Source organism: Boleophthalmus pectinirostris, unplaced genomic scaffold, assembly GCF_026225935.1.
Source record: "Boleophthalmus pectinirostris isolate CB_2022bp ecotype Guang Dong unplaced genomic scaffold, ASM2622593v1 HiC_scaffold_16, whole genome shotgun sequence".
NCBI classification, from domain to species: domain Eukaryota; kingdom Metazoa; phylum Chordata; class Actinopteri; order Gobiiformes; family Gobiidae; genus Boleophthalmus; species Boleophthalmus pectinirostris.
In genome coordinates, this window is record NW_026571095.1 from 12,673,855 (window position 1) to 12,694,287 (window position 20,433).

Genomic DNA, 20,433 nt, shown 5'->3' on the forward strand with positions numbered 1-20,433 from the left:
AAACAAATGGACGACACTTGAGACTGATCTCTTAGCCCAGACATCCATGATCAATTGGCAGATAATGGTGTAATTCGCCTGGCATTGCCTCCCTGTCTTGGTGAATGTGTATTATGAACGTCAATGTGGGTGGGTAGTTTAAGTTTTTTTATTTCCTACGAAGAGGACTCAAATATACATTGAGTAATAATATGTTTGATGCAGCTTTGCGCACATTTGTTTACATTTAACAGAAAGGAAACTTAAAACCACATGGCTAATTTGCTGAAACTATAAGCGCTGAAAAAACAGCTCGCTCCTTGTGCGCTGATTCTGTCAGACTATGTTACTCCACGAGACTCTTTAACTATGCTGCTACATCACTAATGCTCTGACAATCCATCAAGCGGTGCGGCTTCGTAGTTTACCAAAGTCGTACTAAAACATTTTGAGCGAGTACGACATAAAATAGGTTTGAGGTCAGAAAGCGCAACCATAATTAATACATAAGGTGCACTGGATTATAAGGTGCACTGACGATTTTTGAGAAAATTAAAGGATTTTAAGTGCACCTTATAGTCCGAAAAACATGGTACATGTGTTTTCATTTCTACAAAAATTACCTTGGGAACATGTATTTTTACTGTGATTGTAGGGACGTCACTTGCTTTTCCATTTGAAGATAGGTAAGGTTTATGCCATCTATGCCATTTCAGGCAAGGCATCGTCTCCATGGAAACAAGCAGGCACACCCTTCACCATAATGCAGGTTACATAATACACAGTTAAATAGTCTACCAGTGAAAAAAAGATATTCGTTTTTATGTTTTAAGGAGATTCTTCAATATAACACTATGACTCCAGTTAGAAATAATTTGAAACAGGTGAAATTATCTAGGCTTTGCAAATTCATTAAAAAAGTTAATTTGTCAAATAGAAATGATAATATTCTGAATTCATTATACCTGAACTGCAGCTCTTCTTCTGTGTAGTTTAGCGATTGGGCTGGAGATGTTTGTGCACTTAGCGGTGAAACTTTTCTTCAGTTTCGGAGAGGTGAGGAGCAGTCTCTTGACCTTTGTTTCCCCACAGACATAAAAAGGCCGGCAGTTTAGAATAGGCATGGAAGGAGTAAATGAGAGCGCTCAGTCCAGAGTGGTGCAGTGTGGCTGTAGGGGGTATGTCCCATGCGGGCTTCCATACCTGCCTACACACCATTTGTTAACAAGTACTCGCCTTTGTACTTGGATTTCTGTGATTTGTTTCTCTTCCATGACCTCCACCGTGTTCACTTGACCACATTTTGGCCATTGCATCTCCAGCTTCGAATAGTTGATGTAAAAAATAAAATAAAATAAAATAAAGTAAGATACTAGTTTTAACGCATTCTAGCATCACATAACATCTCACTTTTCTTTTAGTTTCCCTTTGGCGATGTTCAGTTTTTACAGTCCAAAAATATAAATCCAAAAATTCACCAAACAGTTCCAGGACATAAAAGACAACCTTATTTCAATGTTTTTCCCAAGGCATTCCGCAGCTAAATCGATACAGTATCACTAAAACTAGAATGTTAGAAAAAGTTGAAGTTATAAAGGCTTGCAAATGCTTAATGCATCTAATGTAATTTCTTATTGTTATAATATTCTTCTTGTTGAAATAGGCTTATTGGAGGTCATGGTAGCAGTTGCAGTTGTAGTAATACTAGGAATAGTAGTAGTAACTTTAGTGTTAGCAGGAGTAGCAGTATCCTTAATGCATCTAATGTCGTTTCTATATGTTAGTAGCCTAGTAGTAGAAGATTATGGCAGTCATTTAATACTAATACTTTTTCTACATTTTATTCATTCCCACCCACACAGTTGTAGTAGCAGTAGTAGCAGTAGTAGTAGTAGTAGTAGTAGTAGCACTAACAGTAGTAGCAGCAGTAGTAGCAGTAATAGTAGTAGCAGTAGCAGTAATAGTTGAAGTTGCAGATCATTATGGTAGTCATTTAATACTGATACTTTTTCAGCATTTTGCTCCATCCCTACACCAACAGTTGTAGTAGTAGTAGTAGTAGTAGTAATAGTAGTAGTAGTAGTAGTAGTAATAGTAGTAGTAGTAGTAGTAGCAGTAACAGTAATAGCAGTAGTTGAAGTTGCAGATCATTATGGTAGTCATTTAATGCTGATACTTTTTCTGCATTTTGTTCCATCCCTACATCAACAGTTGTAGTAGTAGTAGTAGCACTAACAGTAGTAGTAGCAGCACTAACAGTAGTAGTAGTAGCACTAACAGTAATAGCAGGAGTTGAAGTTGTAGGTGATTATCGCAGTCATTTAATGTTGATACTTTTTCTACATTTTGTTCCATCCCTACACCAACAGCTGTAGTAGTAGTAGCAGTAACAGTAGTAACAGTAGTTGAAGTTGTAGATGATTATAGCAGTCATTTAATACTGATACTTTTTTCGCATTTTGTTCCATCCCTACACCAATGGCTGTAGTAGTAGTAGCAGTAACAGTAGTAGCAGTAGTAGCAGTAACAGTAACAGTAATAGCAGTAGCCTAGTAGCAGTAGTTGATGCAGTAGAAGAGTATGGCAGTCATTTAATACTGATACTTTTTCTCCATATTGCTCCATCCCTACACCAAGTCCCACACTTGAGCTGTAATTACCAAAACAGAGAGTGTGGTGAACCTTTGCCAGGCTCTACAGACATGTCAGGTGGAGATGCCTGTTGTGCGCGCTCATGCTTGGGCCCGGAGAACAGAGCCCTTCTCGCCCCGTGCCCCCCAAAAGGTGTTCTAGTCGGCTACACCTTTTGTAACGGCCATCCAAGCATCACGCATGTTTATCTGGACACGCTACCTCCCCGGTCCCCCGCGTACACGAAGGAGGGAGGGTGTGTATGTGTGTGTGTGTTTGTGTGTGTGTGTGTGTATGTGTGTGTGGAGGAGGGGTAGGGGTATACAGCAGTAAATGTAGGCTCAGAAACCTAGCCTAGCCTTTGATTAGCGCCTCCAACGATCCGCTATATATCACAGCTGACGTTGTCTCGGAAACATGTTTTTTACCCACTATCCTTTGCTCTGGTGTAAGGGAGCATCACATTACTGACATGTCACTGGCAACAGTCTGAACCAGGCTCTCCGTTCGGGTCCCTGTGGAGGTGGGGAACACTGGAGGGCAGAGGCTGACATGGAGGGGCGCAGGCTTTAGTCAGACTTGAGTCTTTTTGGTGAACTGTGAATTCTCGTAGTGTTACACTGCGTCGCTCCCCCGATCTTTTTGATTTTACAAGTTGCATTGGTGGAAAGTGACTAGATATTTAGATTTTTTTTTCTTCTGGCTATGTTATCCTGTGTTTTATCTAATACCTTTTATTACAGTATATTGGCAGTGCAGAGGGACTAACCAAGTGGTGAGCCAAGTGGTACAGCCAGCAGAAGTTGAGTAGTAGTAATCAACCAAGTGCTTTAGTGTGCAATAGCAGGATCTGCCACCTGCTTATCTCCATGGAGAAGCTAATGCTTTGCCTGGAATGTTCCACAATATGTGATTCAACTAAACTAACTTAATGGAGACAATCCGGTGGCACCATCAAACCAATAAAAACACTTCTAATTGTATAAACGATATGTTTAATACCACACTGTGGAACATTCAGGCAAAACATGTACATGGAGGCAATTAGTTCACCTTGCATGTTACTTCACAATACAATTATGTACTGCTTCATAGAATCATTATTACAGGAACTTACTTCTACCAGTTATTTGCTCTTTCCCTGCTTTTACACCAACTTTACACATTTCAATGTACAGATCAGATGTCATAGCAACTAGGCTTTACTTTACTTTACTTTGCTTACCTTCCTCCATTCAAATCTCGTCTCCTCTCCTGCCCTCATGCTGCTCTGCTTTCCCATCTTTTTCTGATTTTATTAGCCTGAACCGGAGCGCGTTTCCATCACACATTAACTCTTTGATAGAATGGGGTGATTTTCACAAGGTGCCGTGATTAAATCTTGTACTTTAATTTTCGACATTTCGCACTTGATTCGCTCTGTCCTTTCGTGAGCTGTTGGGGGCAGGAGATAGATATTAGTAAAGTTCCCCGCGGGCTCGGCTCCTCCAATCAGCCTGCAGTCCTTAGGGAGCCCGTCCCTCTGCGTCTCCACCACCCACCCACCTTCACTGGCCCCATTTGCCGCATTCGGAGGGGCCTAATGGGCTTCTGCAGTATCTTTTTGCGAAAATGAGTTTGTTTGCTGATGTTTTTGTACCTTGAGAGAGAGAGAGAGAGAAAGAGAAAGAGAGGAAGAGCGCAGGCTGCACACGGAGGTGGAGTCAATTTGTATTCAGCCATAATTCCCTGGGCCTTAATCACTCTGATTTTCCCCCCATTATCTGTTAATGGATAGTTCCCACAGAGACAAGACACAAGTAAACCCACCTACTGTTTACAGGCCCGAAGCTGTCTCTACTCCATAGAATCTTGTGTACAGAGCAAACTAACCAAAACGTCTCGACATCTGCTCGGGGATTGGGAGAGAGTCACTAGATGCTTTTACTCAAGTTATCTGTAGTTTGAGGTAGGAATTGAGTTTTTGAGTATAGTGAAAAAGGGTGAACAAAGAAAGAATCAATGTATGAGAATTTAGAAAGAAAATATAGCTCTGAAAAGCATACAACAGGCGTATTCAACTTGCAGCATACATAAGTGCATCAAAGTGTAATACCGATACATACTTTTAAAGGTGAACTGTGTAACTTTTCCGGAGGAGGGCTTGCCAACTGCTTATCACCATGAAGATTTTATTACTTCTCCTTGAATATTCCTAAACAAATTATCTTTCCATAGAGGCAAGCGGGAGATGCCACTAGTCCAATTTACAGGTCGTATCTGTGGAGAAGTGACCTGTGATTTTAGAGATTTGTTTGAGCACTACAAACATCCATGATTAAAAGAATGCATGTTAGATAAGTTTAATATCACCCATGGACAATCCAGCAACGTCTTCATGGTAGTGGACCCTCCTCCAGAACAGTTACATAGTGCACTTTTCACTTTCAGTCATGTATAGACCTGCCACGATAATTATTCAACTTATTGTTCAATATATGAAAGTAACAATATATTTTGAGGCTTAATATTTATTGTGTGTATAGGTTCTTTGTATAAGTATTGAAATTTGGAGTGCTTTTTGTTAATTGAAACTGTAGAGTATTGAATAACTGCCTTCTATGGATAATTATTAGTTAATACTATTTAAAAAAAAAAAAAAAAGGTTTACAGGAATCTATCTATCTGTCTTGCATTATTGTTATTGTGTCAGCATAAAGTAGTTTCAGTATTATCATTTATATTATCAGAATTTGTTATTGTGACAGGCCTGCTTATGTAATCATTTGTTAAAGTACTTTTTTCAACTCTGGACTTAGAATACAATGATTTTACTTTAACACACCCTATTACTTGAAGTCCCCAAATCCTTGTAGACCTACAAATATTTAGCAGCCTTATATTCCTCCTGCTAAATATTCCGTCTCTGCCCTCCCTACTGCGTACATTTAGAGGTGCTGTGATGGATGCCCTTAATATCATTTGTTAGTGCGCTGCCGATGTGCCACCAACTTCCTCTGGAGTAACTTTCAAACGGTCCTTCTTCACTGTGCCCCAGAGACGAGTGTAAATCTAAGCGTCTAACATCACAGACCTCCTGCCAAAGACGCACTCGCAATTCTGTCTCAAGTGCTCTCGCTAAGTGTGAAGGAGAGGGTACTAGCCAATGGTCAATATTGTAAAAGACATATGACAAAATTCAGAGCTCACTTGAAGTTTGTTGTGATTCATTCTGTCAAAACGATAATATTCAAACGTTGGTAGTAATAAAAGTTAAAGTGGCTGTATTAGATTTTTTTTTTATGTATTTGAGATAAATTTGTCTAGCCACGTATTGTAAAAGCAGCTCATAGGATCAAAGACCGCTGTGTGCTGTCTGCATCTAAAGCGCTTTTATGGTTTGCGAGGTAGGAAGTGCATCGTTAACATGCTAGTTGTTACTAGTAGTAGCGTAACAGCAAAACTCCTCTCTCATCTCTGAAAGTTGTGAAATGGCCTTATGAACCCAAAGCCTACAAACCTTTGGACCGTTATCAACAGTTTTGAACAATCTGGCGTTTTTCCTGACCGTAAAAATCATAAATTAAACAAAATATTTTTCCATTCATGGGATTATGTGACTCAGACTTGCACTCAAATGTATAACTTTGCAACTTGGATTTACAGCCAAAAAAACTTGGACTGGACTTGGGATCAGAATATCTATTTCAGAATTATTGCTTCCTTCAGTTGTAGCATGGAGTTATGGTAGCAGTAGTAGAAGCGATAGAAGTATTACCTTACAGACAATACGTGTTGGCGAAGAACAAGGTAAAAGCCCTTAAAGAGTTCAACCTGCGGTCTACCATTACATAGAGTACTCAAAACTACGCCCCAAACAACCTTGAACCGAACTTTAACCCTTTTAACCCTGATTTAAAAACAAGTACAGCAAGAACTAAATCTTCCAGTCTTGAAGTATTTTGCACTTGCTTTCTCCTTTCCTTGCCGTCCACTTGGGACAGATATTAGGCATTTGTGTTTTAAGGAGCGGTGGAATCCATAAACCATGAGAGCACAGAGGAGGAGCTGGGCCCTACGGATATGCAGATGTTCGAGAGGTTTAGAAGGGAGCAGGTCTGGGGACGGGCCATCATCTGGAGGATCTGACTGCTGGGGTGCTGGGAGACAGGGTGGTGGCGGTAGAAAAGAGAGTTCCGGGTATCAAAGTTGCTTTCAGTCAGTTAAAGGTGGGTAGTACTCAGCTACATTTACTTGAGTAACTTTTTAAAGAAACTGTACTTCTCTGAGTAGTTTTCGGACTGCACACTTTTTCTTTTGATTGAGTTGAGTTTTGGTTACTCTTTGGTTACTTCCCACTGTGAGTAAGTCTACAAGTGCTTTTGGTTTGCTTGACCTTCAGATATGATTTTTGAGTTTTTCTCATTTTTGTGGTCTATCCTGGAAATACCAGATTTCTTGTCCTTCCAGTTCCATTAACTTGAGTTGTAGTTGACCCTACTTTTTTACTTTGATTTGGGTAATTTTTTGGACCACTACTTTGTATTTAGTGCATTTTTTCTACCCACATCTGCTGCTGGTTCCAGTGGTAGTTTAGAGACAATATAAACTTTGGCTTAGATGAATATGCGTGATGTTTGATGTAATAGTATGATTGATTTGAGGGGAAACCTTTTTTGTTACTTTTTCATGAGTCCGTCTCGACTAAATGCACTGCCCAAACAAGAACGTCAGCAAAAATAACTACATGAACAAAGGCTTAATACATAATGATCTCATAGTTTATTTATGAATTAAGTCTTGTTAAAAGGTGGTATCAAAACAGAAAATGATATGTTATGAAATAATACACAGATGATCATTTTGGGAGAGCAGTGGAGACAGACTACGGGCTTACTATCCCCGGTGGCTCTGTAACCATATCCCAGACACAGAGGGGTGGGGGCTTGCCAAGGCCAGCGCTGATTGGTCGATTCAGGGAGCAACAGGAAGTGACCTCATCCCACATCGAGAGGGAGGGAGAGAGAGAGAGAGAGAGAGAGAGAGAGAGAGGGGAGGCTATGGGGTGCGTTGACTTCCTCCCCTGGCTCTCACTAAGCTGGACCAAGCTGCCAGGCTGGTTAAAAGTACGGAGCAGGACCACTTTACAGAGCAGTGTTCAAACATGACATACTTCCTCCCATGTGTTTGGGAACCAGGCACGTTGCCTTTTTACACCTTCTGCACGCTCATGTATTTATATATGTTTAGATCAGCAGCCACCTTATTAAAAGCGCAACGTGACAAAAAGTAAACGTGCTAATGTTGTATCACCTGTGTGGGTATTTGAATAAAAACAGATTGTAACTGTCTGGCTTACGGGATTCAAAAACATTTACTGTACACTAACTGGAATATTTTATAATGTGTTACGTGATTTAAAGAGCAACATTTAGGCCAGTGATTCTTCTCCCAAGACCTTTGCTTATTTAATTTTTTATTTTATTGTTTTGTTTTACTACTTTGATGTGTACAGAAATTATATATGCACAGATACACTTCCAGTCCAAAATGTCAACACACTATATCATTCAATATTATAATATTTTCTTCCCTTATTTTTACCACTTTCTGTATTTTGTATACATACAGAAGACATCAAATATATGAAGTAAGATATATGGAATTATGTAGCAAAAGGAAAAAGTTAAATAGCTCTACTTTTTAAAATTTATGTTCAAATCCTCAAAGTAGCCTTTCTTTTTTTTTTTTTTTTTTTTTGTCTTGTTTGTCGAAAAATGTTTTGGGATAAAAAAATAATAATAATAAATATATACTACATAATTCCATATATGTTCCTTCATATATTTGATGTGTTCTGTATATAAAATGTAGACATAACTAACATGAGTAAAACTTGAAATGAGAATGAGATGAAGTCTCCAAACATTTGTCTGGTAGTGTACATTATGGCAATTTTACTATCTAATCCATACATTGTTTGAAGTAATATATTGATAATATTCATTTTTATGATTTACCAACACAAAAATAGCATAACACTAAAATAAAACTGTGAGGACAGTGTTCATCTATATAATTTTTACACGTTTAAAGTTGAAAATGACATTCTCCAATAATCTAAAATAATAAAGTAGATTTTTAAAAACAATATATTTTACTATTTCATTATATCTACCATATAAAAATAGCAGTAAACCACTTATCTCCCGTAACACAGCAGTAGTCTCCTATTTTCAGAAACAATTTTTATTTGCCAAAACTAAATTAGGCCAAATGCAGTTGTCAGAATGAAGTACAAAATGCATTAATCACAATTAGTCTGCTACTCTAAATACAGAACACAGCTTTTATTTGCTAAAACTATATCTATTTGAGTCCCATTTTTTCTTTGTTTTATTACCCCTGCACCTGCTTACATGCACAAACACACATGCTACGCTATATGCTAGTGCGAGGTCAGGAGCCAGGTGCACTGTGATCTGCATAATGTAGTTCACTATAGTTCTCCACTGGGACCGTCCTGTGCAGAGGGTCAAACGCAGGGGTGGATGCACATTATGGGACGGGAGCAGACGCTAACCCAAGCGAAGATCAAACAACACAGTGGCCGTTAGCACACAAGCGCACATGTAAGCTAACTCGTCTGCCAAATGCATGGTCGCACATGGAAGCGCCAACTGCTTTCAAATGGTAAATGTTTGATCACGGTTGTGGTGCGATTGTCTAGGGGGAAGATGGTTTGGTAAAAGTTGAGTGGCCTAGTTAGGTGCAAAGCAAAACAAAAGATAAATAATATTGTTATAGTTATAGCATTTTGTGGAGTGGTGATGTCAAATTTCATACTTTTTGTTGTGTTATTCTGAGGTTTGGGTGGCTTTTGTCTTCTCCCATTTTAAATATAGTATATTTTCATGTTTTGTTGGTTTTTAGTACCTTTTTTCTTGTCAGCTCTTGGAGTCAAATGAGACCAGTACTATGCATCTAATTCTAAAGCTTTTTATCATCCGCAAACCAGGAAGTAAGGCTGGTGTGCTTTTAGCATGCTAGTAATTATCATAAAGTGACAGCAAATCTCCTCTCTGGCCAATGAAAGTTGTAAAACTTGCTTAGAAGTGCATCACTTTTAGTAATTATGATATAGGAATGAGTTCAAAGAGTGGGCAATAAAGTTTGGACTGCTACAAATAGTCCAGTTTTATGTTTGAAGAGTAAATATCACGTTTAGTTTTAAGTGTTCTCCACCACATTGTTGAGGGACAATGTCAAAAGGCAGAAGGATAAATTCAATTTATCAACTGGACAAAAGTTTATATGGTCAAGTATGTTTCGCAACTCATCCAAGGTGCTTCTTCAGTTGGATGAGCTGCGAAACATATTTGACCAAATGAACTTTTGTCCAGTTGACAAATTGAATTTCTCCTTCTGCCATGGACTCTACCAGGACGACTGAGGAATTTTTCATGACAATGTCAAAAGTTACAACGATGCTTGTTTCATTAACCAAAAAACATGCACCTAACCTTCCATGTGTGTAGTACCGTTGACCTTCTTATTAGATCTATTTTTTTTATTTTGTACAATATATTTTTTCATTTACACAAATCTAAAAAAAACTGACAAAACACAAAACACAGAATGCAAAACATACTTGAGTTCAATTCATAAGTGCTTGAGAGCATCATATTATTCACACATCTGAGTCGGGTTGGCAGTAAGTGCTAAACAAGTCTACATGATTCTCTCCTGTGCGTATGTTATTGAGTGGAAATGTCAAATAGCATCTGGTAAGTGAATGTATTGCATGTTTCTTTTGGCTGTGGCCCCCTCCCACACTTTCCTGTCTGTTTAAAGCCACTCTGCTGCAGTATGGCTCTGTTTCTGCTTAAGTGATCGCGCAGGCTTACAGAGGTTATTGTATAATTCTACTGCAATTATCAATGTAATGTATTCTCAGTAGACCGTATACCACACACAAGAGTTTACATTTGATGACCAATAGTATTAAAGACTAAAACGGCTTTAGTTTATGAATTATAGCTCCTATTGACTTCCTAGAACAAAGGTTAACCAATGAATTTTGTATTGCTGATAAAAACTTATTATGCTGTTGTGAAATTTCTGTATTACCATTCACTGTTATCGTAAAATAATAAGTGAAGTTCATTAGGGGAGACACATGGCTAGCCTCTTCATCTTTTAACCAAACCTTAGGGCCCAGATGTAAGCCATGGCAAACAGTCTATCTACTTGTTTTGTTGCCACATTGGTAATAACAAAACATCTTTTTAGAGGTGTTTCTTTAATATGAACTTGGTTCCATACTTACTGATATATCAAGACCATTGTAAAACTATTCAGTAAAAGTATTAATACAGGCTAAACTCAGTATCTAGTTTTGATAATTATTGTAGTATTTAGAATATGGGTATCAATCATATTCCAATGATTATATTTTGTGGCGATTTCTTTTTATCAACGCTATTTCACAATGGCTATACCAAATTTGTTCCACTGTTCAATAACTTATGTTTGTGGAAGCTCTATATAGCATCACACTGCCTATAAAATGTTTCATTGACTAGTCTTGCAATTAGAGACCCCATTAAACCCAAGTTAACCATAGTGGTTTCTGCACTTTTAGTTTGCCATCAGCATAGATCCCCCCCGATTACCCCCTCCTCTTTCTCCCTCTGCTCCAGGCTTTAGCGGGCCTTAGCCACTCAGCTCCTCTGTGCATTGGTATATTCCAGTACCAAGAGCCACTGCCACAGGACTCCTCCACAGACCCAGACACAGGGCTCAGATATGTCTCCAGTGGGTCTGCCCTGCCCTCTTACGGCCCAGTAATGGTCCGCCCGGTAGCAGTTTGATGGAGCAGTAGTCGAGCCCCGGTGGCGTACGCTATGGGCCTTTATTGATGCTCTGGAAGTCTGACTCAGCACTTGACTTGGAGAGGTCTACACAGGGAAACACATTTGTATGAGCTATCAGTGGATGGAGTGTGGGGACATAAAATTGTTCCGTTTACTCATTGTTGAATATGCCTGAAGTGTAGCAGCTCATTTTCTATATTGGAAGCAGTTAGCATTCGCCACCCGAAGTGTATTAACTTGTATTTCATAACAAATAAATTCTCTTTCTTCTTGTGGGTACTCTACTTGCTTGTCTCCATAAATATGTTATTTCTGTACCTATAATGTTTCTCAATATGGCATTATACAAATATATATCTTGCTATCTTGCTTCCTTAATGTGTGTTTTTATTGCTCACATATTACCTTGACAAACCTATTTTCTTACTGTGAGCGGGGTGCCCTCTCCACAGATTTGCCCTTCTAACTTGGGCTGGTGCATCACCTAATTGTCTCCATGGAGATTGATATCATACTGTGGAACATTCCTGGCAAAGCAGTATTATCTCTATGGAGATAATAAATAAAAGAGGCCACTCCACTCAAAAAGTTACACAGTGCACACACATATTTATTTTTGCTGTATGTATATAAAAAAAATGTGTTTATTTCATTCAGTATCAATATTTATTCATTTCAAGTAAGTCTTTCAATAAACCCCACAAAATTAGCAATTACTATGCTCCTACATTAAACAAATAGTCAATAATTATAAGCATGGCCTCTTTGTTTTCCTGTGGAAGTGTCAACAGGAGATGGATTGTTCTTCAGATAACCATGACTGTAACCGAAGACCGAAGTTGCTTTATTAACAATGTGAAACCGCTCTATTTGACTGCGCTTAATTAACTCCACTCTTAAATAAATCTCGGTGCCGGTTAATTAAATAGCTGGCATTCGCCGTGTTACAAGTGCACAACCCCATCCGAGTGATTAGTTTCCTTACCAAATCATGTTATCTACTTTGTCTTCGTCATAAAAATAATTTCTGTTCATGATGCATCGGTCTTACGTGCTGTTTTGTATGTGTGTTTGTCTGTGCAGAGGAGGGCCTGAATCATGAGTGTAAACTGTGCAGCCAGTCGTTTGATTCTCCGGCCAAGCTCCAGTGCCACCTGATCGAGCACAGCTTTGAGGGCATGGGCGGGACCTTCAAGTGCCCGGTCTGCTTCACAGGTATGATTTATTCCATATACATTTTAAGTGAGTGTAGCGGGTGTTTATATTTTGCTATTATTGCTTAGTTTGGTGGAGTAGTACCTATAGGCCTGTCATGATAATAACTATTTCAACGTATTGTTCAATAAATCATACTCTGAACAATACTTCATTTTGGGGTTAAATATATATTTTTGTTTGTGTTAGTGTGGAACTTTTTGTTATGTTTGTGTACTACAGTAAGTTTTAAAATGACACTCATGTTCATCATTTTATACTTAGTGTGTATGTAGTCCTTTGAGTTGGTTTACCGCCACCTAGGCACTAAGACCTGTCTCGCAGTGGTTAATGTCTCGAAATGTCCTGAGAGATTTTTGTTTCATTATTCCCGTCATTTGAAATATGTAATTTTTTTTTACAAATAGCATTTCTTCCTATAACATGGGCAACCATTACAAATATTTTTACCATATTGAGATTCAGAAACTCTACTAAGTGACCATGGTAGTATCCTTTCCTGTAAAGATTGACTATGAAGTACTATTCCAATAGTGTATAATCTATACATTTGGGAACGAAAAATTAGGATTGGTGTTGTGTAATCCCTCAGTCGTCTAGTTAAAATCCAACAAAAGTTTTTTAGAATGAATATGTTTCACCACATTGAATTAGGTGTATGTTTGGGTGCTCAAAAATCTCCAAGCATAAGGGCTAAATTAACACAGAAATTATTCAGGGTCCATACATCTCCAAAACTACCTCTTTCATCACTAAAACTTTTATCAGGGAGATAATGTCGGAGGAGAGTCCTGTATATACGTGATGTAAAGTAACGCTTTAAGCCGCACTTTCACTGTAGTTTTCCGATAGCTTCTAAATGAGTTGGGAGAGGTCAGGCCGGAACCACCATCGGAGCCGTTTGGTGCATGCGGCTTCTTATTTAGTCAAATTGCCTCCGAATCAAAGCCGTGGAAGTGTCGCGGGGTGACTGGAGAGGGGTGCAGGGGGGGGCCACTGTGTGATCTGATGGGAGAGAGGGGGGCATGCGGAGGAGGAGGGGTAGGGTTGGGGGGGTAAGGAAAAGGAGACGTGCTAATTGTGTACGGCAGTGGTGCTGATAGCTGTAATGATCTCATCTGTCTGTGTGCGTGGAGGTGGAAGGACCGGACTCCTCCTGAGAGAATAGCGCCCTCCTTCAGTGTCAACAGGGTTAACTATCTCTATAATGAAATCTGCAAAGTCGTTAACTTGGGCTCTTCACTATTTCTCCCCTCTCAGCTCTTTAGTCTTCCTCACACTTTCTTAGGGCGGTTCTGATTTGACTTCGATGGCACCCATGTAAAGTAAATACAAATAAAATACATTCACAGTAGCCATGTTTTGATTGGTTCACTTGGAGTGGATTCGTGCAGTTCGAAAGAAAGTGTTTCCATTGTCTTAAATGAACCGTGACAGCCGGTTTGAGGGGTGCAAAGAGGACCCTGGGGAATGCTAGCGTCCAGCGTGACCTGGCTTGCTCTAGATCCTGCATCAATGATGAGAAAGAACGCAAAGTCAAGCTACAATAAGACGACAAAAAGGAAATATAAACAGAAAATAATAACTTCTGATATATAATAATAACTTGTGATAAAACGTTGTATTTCGAGTGATGGTAACTTGTATGTTGAGCCATCCTGCTTAACAAAACAAAGCTAGTGAATGTTGGCAACAGCTGTTAACCATTTTTAACTGCATGTCAAGAGCAAAAACATACTTTCAGTGCATAATACATTTAAAGGTCCTATATTACACAAAACTGTCTCTTGTGAGCTCTTAGCCATGCCTCATCAAAAACACCTGGAGTTGTGTTTTGTTTCATTCACACATGTTTGATTAATCCTGCATTATTAATATGTCTGCAACTCCAAAGCTTAAAATGCTCTGTTCCACCTTGTGATGTCATGAAGAGGTAATTTTCAGCAGCTACCTTTTACCTTTTGTTCAGAAGAGATTGGCAGTTCCAGGGCTGAATGATTCTAGCGAAGATGTATGAGTTTAAAAACACAGAAAAGCACTTCCTCTATTACAACATGGCGTCATAAGTTGGAACATTGTTTTCAGTTTGAGAGAAGAACTTGACCTAAATATGCAATATAATATTTTTGTGTTAAACGTGTGAATGAAACAAAACATATCTCCAGGTATGTTTGAGATGAGCAAACAACATTATAACAGAAAACAGCATTATATGGGGCCTTTAATAGTGGCCTAAACAAATGCTTTACATAAAGACATGTTAAAATCCTAATGCAGATACAAGTTTGATTCAACTTCACTCTTCAATTTTGTCAGCAAAGGCCGGATTTGCCCACTTTATATTTTATGTAGAGAAATCTTGTCTCAGCTAAGACCTAGTGGAATATCCCATACACTTACAATACTTATTTTAATGAATTTACTTCAACACATTGATCATTGAAGACACACTTTTGCTTTATCTTCCATAAAAACTATGATACAAAATTTACAGTAAAACACATAAAAACAACACTCCACACCATCGCCGACTTAGCCACCTGCGATTCAACCGTGAAGCCGAAGCAATTGGTCCATCATATTACATTCAGATGTGTCCTCACTCCTCTCCCCCAGAATCTTATTGATATCTCCCCAGCCCGCTCCATCCTCCCGAGCCACCATCAGGGGAGAGGGGGGCACTTTAATATACAGAGCATGTCTTATTCGTCCCAGCCTTCATTTTCCAACAGCGGGCTTTGACAGACAGGCCCCCTCGCTCCCTCCGCGCCCATATCGATCACGGCGCGGGAGAGAGCAATGCATTCTGGGAGGAGAGGAGAAAGGAAAGTGGGAGGAGTCAGACAGAGTGCACCCTTCAGGACAGCGGTCTCGGGGTAGGCGGGCACGACAGATGGGTCCCTCTGTCGGACAGTGAGGGGACAGAGAGTGTGTTAGAATCTACGCTGGGATGAGAAATGGGTAGTGATTGTCCTTTGATACATTTTGTAAGAAACATCCTTGCGTTCTAATGAGTGTTAACACTGTAGAATGCAATGCAGTGTCTCTCTTAGATGGAAGCAAGAGCCAGTATACAAAGCAGTTCTGTGGTTATTAAGTTACATAACTTACATTTGAATCATTTTTTTTTTTCTCTATGGAGATGTTATTGCTTTGCTTGGAATGCTCCACTGTAAGGCATTAAACATTAAACTCAATACAAACATTAAAGTGTTTTGTATTGATTAAAACAACACATTGAAAACATATATTCTTACTCACTCCACAGATCTGACGTGTAACTTGGCCTAGTGGCTTCAACTGCTTGTCTTTATGGAGAGACATTTAATGCCATAGTGTGAAACATTCCAACCAAAGCAACAACATCTCCATGGAAACAAGCAGGTGGTACTCTCTCCACCATAAACGTTACATAGCAAACCTTTAGGGAAATAATAGCTATTTTCTGTCTGCACTGGTATCGATTTATATAAAGCCAAAGTATCAATATTAGTATTAGAACTGAAAACATGTAAAAGTATATAGGAGTTTATTGTGGCATGAGCTAAAACAAAAATACCAGTAATGATGATTTAAGTCTGTAGCTGAACCAGAACCACGAAACAGTATTCTAAACCTACAAAACCTACAAACAAGCCCAGGAGAAGCAGAAATCGGTTATTCTGCACACACTGAAAACATATATATTTATGGTAGATTTGGGCTAGTCTTTCTTCATTGTAGCTATCTATTTTTGATTTACAATTCTTAGTCCACACCCACCCATCTCACTCCACATCTTTGGGAATTCCAACAAGTAGAAGAGACCTACCCGCGAAAAGACCCCTACACTCGCCATAACCTATACCCAACAAAATAGAGGAGATATGGAGGAGACAAAACTTGAGGAAGGAAGGTTGCAAGTTTGGATGTGAGATAAAAGGCGCAGAAGAAGAGGAGGAGGAGGCGGTCGGGGAGAGCGAGGGTAAATGGAGAGAGAGGTCCATAAGCCCCTGGATGATGAGAGAAGGCTGACTCTCCCAGGACAGATTTGACAGCTTTCAGAAGTGGGGGAGCCTGCAGCTAGAAGTGTCTGGCTGCACCCTCAGGAGCGCTGGTTTGCTGCCGAGGAGGAGGCATGGCGGGGCGGAAATTCTGATTGGGAATATGTGCTTAAGACAAACAAAACAGAAGAGAAAGCACAAGAAGGCATGATGAAAGATGAGAGTGTGTGGATCTAGGTTTGGTTGCTTATGTCACAGCAAGAGCCAACTCGAAAATCTACTGGAGGTCGCGTGTTCCAACATGAACTGTCAAATGCACTGGTTTAATTAGTTTGTTTTTGCTTTGGTGGAATTGTGAAATCTTGCTTTCAAAATATTCCTAAGTTGTAACACGATCAGACTCGTGAGTTCATCTAGCATCTGTAAATAGGAGCATGCTAAATATTCATTGCAATGAGTTTACAAGTGCTTCTCACAACTTTCAGCTAGCATCGTAACCATATACTTCCTGTTATCAGACAATAAAAGGGTATTGTATATTTAGATTCGCAGTTCACGACCTCAGGAGCAGCTTATACAATATAGCTATACAGGGGCAATGCAGATTTTGCTCAAATGTATGGTACTAAGCAACTCATCTTTGCACTTTTTACTACAAGTGAAGTTATGTTAAATTAAACACTTAGTAACGAGAACTAGCTGTCCCAAATAAATTTTTGTACTTCTGATTATGAACTTTGTTACGTTGTCTTAAGGCAGAGTTACCAGGGATCAGGCATGTCCCTTTCTGCCAAATCATCACCATGTTCAAGTTTATATTATAAAGCAAATGGAGACAAACAACCTCAGATTTTTTTAATGATTAAAGTATACTTTTTGAGATTCAGCGCATTATCTTTGTACTGTAAGTGAAGTTGCTGTGTGGTATTATCCCGTTTTTAGCGTAAGGTTAAGTTTACAATGTACAATGAAATTATGGCCTCTTATTACCCACAACTTCTGAGCAGAAAATTCTGGTTTTGACCACACTTGTCAACAAAACTTTTAACATATTCAACCAGTGTAGTCTTTCATCGTCATTCATAATTGGACCAATAAGGTTGTAGTATTTTAAATGCATTTACCATGCCTTGTGGATTAGGCCTAGTAATGTCCACTCTTCCATACAAAAGCTGTAAAAGTCATTTGAATAACCACAGTGTTTCCATTGTGACTGACCAGCCCACACATGGACTTAAGGGCTTTGGAAACTTTTAAGATGTTACTTCCTTTTGGTAAAAACACGTTCCCAAAAATAAGTGATTAAATAAAAATACTACTTAAGACCCACTTTTATTTTCTGGATTTAAACACCATGTGAGTTCTGTGTTCTCTCTGACTTTTATTTGTTTTATTTATTTCTATTTGTATGGTTATTACCTTTTTGTTTATTGGTAAATTTACTCTTATATGATTTTACCTAGCCATGAAATAGTGTCAAATCTTCTCACATCATATATGTGCGTACAGAAACCAATTACCGTGCTCAAGATTTACTTATTACTGTTGTATTTTGCTGTAGAGCTACTTCAAAAAGTTTTTACATTTCATTTAAGTATATGTATTTTATTCGCTTCTCCCTTTATTATAAAGTTGTCCCTAATAAAGTGGCCCTTTACATGCTGCCTGCTGCTGGACTTCCAAGTAAATTTTTTAGCTTCTGGCCTAGTCCTCGGCACAAATTCACTTAACAAATGAATAAATAAAAAGGAATGAGGCAGAGAAAGGCTTTTTTTTCTCCTCCGTGCACAAACAGCTTAGTATTGGTGCAGTGTGCAGCCTGCAGAGAGCACCACCCTGCCAAAATAAAGATGAGCTGGGGCCTGTAGTAAAGGAGATGTCTGCCACGGCCGGCCCCGGAGAGCTAATCAGAGGCCTTAATATCCCCCACAGCGAGGAGACCTTGGCCCCCCAGCCCCCCCAGCTCCCACAGCTCTGACGCCCCCGACAACCAACCCAAGCTAGCCAACAAACTCCTCTAACTTCTCATGCACACACACACACGCACACATCCCTTTCTCTCACAATAACCGGCCACTGATCCAGTTTTGGATGGGCTTTTTTGGATTGTAGCTTAAGCCTGTTTGTCTAATTCAAACCCTCCAGGATGCAAGACATGCCTCTGTTCTTGTGGTTTAATGGCTGACGCCAAGGCAGATTTTTCGCCAAATGCCAGTGCACTGTTTCTTTATTACATGTTGTATGCTAATTGAACACACAATACAGGGGGGAAATAGCAGATTGTCTGAGCTCAGTGTGAGAAGTGTCCATGATGCTTTGCCTGGAATATTCCTCAGTATGGCATTAAACATATTTTGCATGATTTGTTGTGTTAGCTGTGAACAGTAGGACAAGGGCCAAGGCAGGGTAGTTTCACTCTAAAACTCCTTTTTGGGTTGGACTTAGGTACTCAGAGTAGAAGAAATTCCCAGTGCTTCAAGCCAGGACCAACAATTGAAAATGGCTTCTAGGTGTCCAGATGGCCATCAAAGAAACCATCTCTTCATTGCTCAAAAACATCATGAAAAACATGCAGTCTTACTGTGAACAGGCTCATTTTTCCATAGATGTGGCCTGTGAGTTGGCACCACTCTGCCACAGATAAGTTCAGTTACTGTTTAACTTCTGCCCAGATGTCGGGTTTCAGATGTAGTCTCTGTTCAGCCACTCACACTCACTGACATTCATACAGGCTAGGGAAGAGAGTGTCCTGCCCGAGGACACTAAAACTTGTGGTAGTAATAACATGGGTAGTGATAAGTTAAAAAAAAAAAAGCTTTGGTGCCAGTATTTTTAGTACAAATTTGGTAACCTACTTTTTGGAGTAGGCTAAAACTTCCACTTTAACAGCCAAATGATTATTTCTTCATTAAAGATCCTTTAGCTTTAAGCCATGTTAGAATGGTGTTTCTTCATCACAAACATATACAGACTTGTGTTCTGTTTCATTCGCACATGTTTGAGTAATCCTTTATGTATTATCTACATCTCCAAAGCTCAAAATGCTCTGTTCCACCCTAGTGATGTCACATTATGGCAGTTCGCAAGTTAACAGCTTTCACCTTTAGTTCAATTGAGATGGGCATTTCCAAAGCTGAGATCATCCAAATGATTCCATTGAAAGTGTATGGAGTTTAAGAAACACTGTGTAGCACTTCTTATATTACTATATGACAACACAAGGTGGAACAGAGAAGAACTTAGCCTAAATATGCAGAGTTTGTGTGTAATAAACAGCATTATAACATACATAGATAAGAAAATAGCATAATATTGCACTTTAAAGTAAATCAAAATACAGCCAAGTCATTGTATAGCTACTTTGCATCCACTTCAACAGTGTACCGGCCCTTTAAATAACTCATCATCTCCCAATATAGGAATACAGTAATCGCTCTATCTATTCAGTGCATAGATGATTAGTCATGTCCCTTACTGGCAGTGGTTGTGGTGTAAACAGGCAGATGAGGCTAGCTTGACATCTCACTTGTGTTTAGCCCTATTGTACTGCATTTGAAGGCCCCCCAAGTCTCGGATCCATTTTTATTTTTGCTGTATTGACTTTTCCCTCCTCTCGCCAAAGACATAATGAAGGCTTCCTGCGGGCTGCCGTGACCTGCTTACTGTTACTGTATACTTTCACCAAACATGCCTATTGAAGGGGAAAAAAACTGTAAATTGTTGTTGTTGTTTTTAAAGACAGAACACAGACGTAAATGTACATGATTGCT

At 39.2% G+C, this 20,433-nt stretch overlaps 1 protein-coding gene across 3 annotated transcripts in view; it reads left to right on the forward strand.

The window, feature by feature from the left end:
- LOC110157604 (zinc finger protein 521) overlaps nucleotides 1–20,433 on the forward strand; it is a 141,001-nt gene that overhangs the window by 100,956 nt on the left and 19,612 nt on the right. For all 3 annotated transcript variants that reach the window (XM_055152126.1, XM_055152124.1, XM_055152125.1), the window contains one exon: nucleotides 12,549–12,680. In XM_055152126.1, the coding sequence (XP_055008101.1) occupies nucleotides 12,549–12,680 (132 nt within the window). The remainder of the gene's footprint in view (nucleotides 1–12,548; nucleotides 12,681–20,433) is intronic.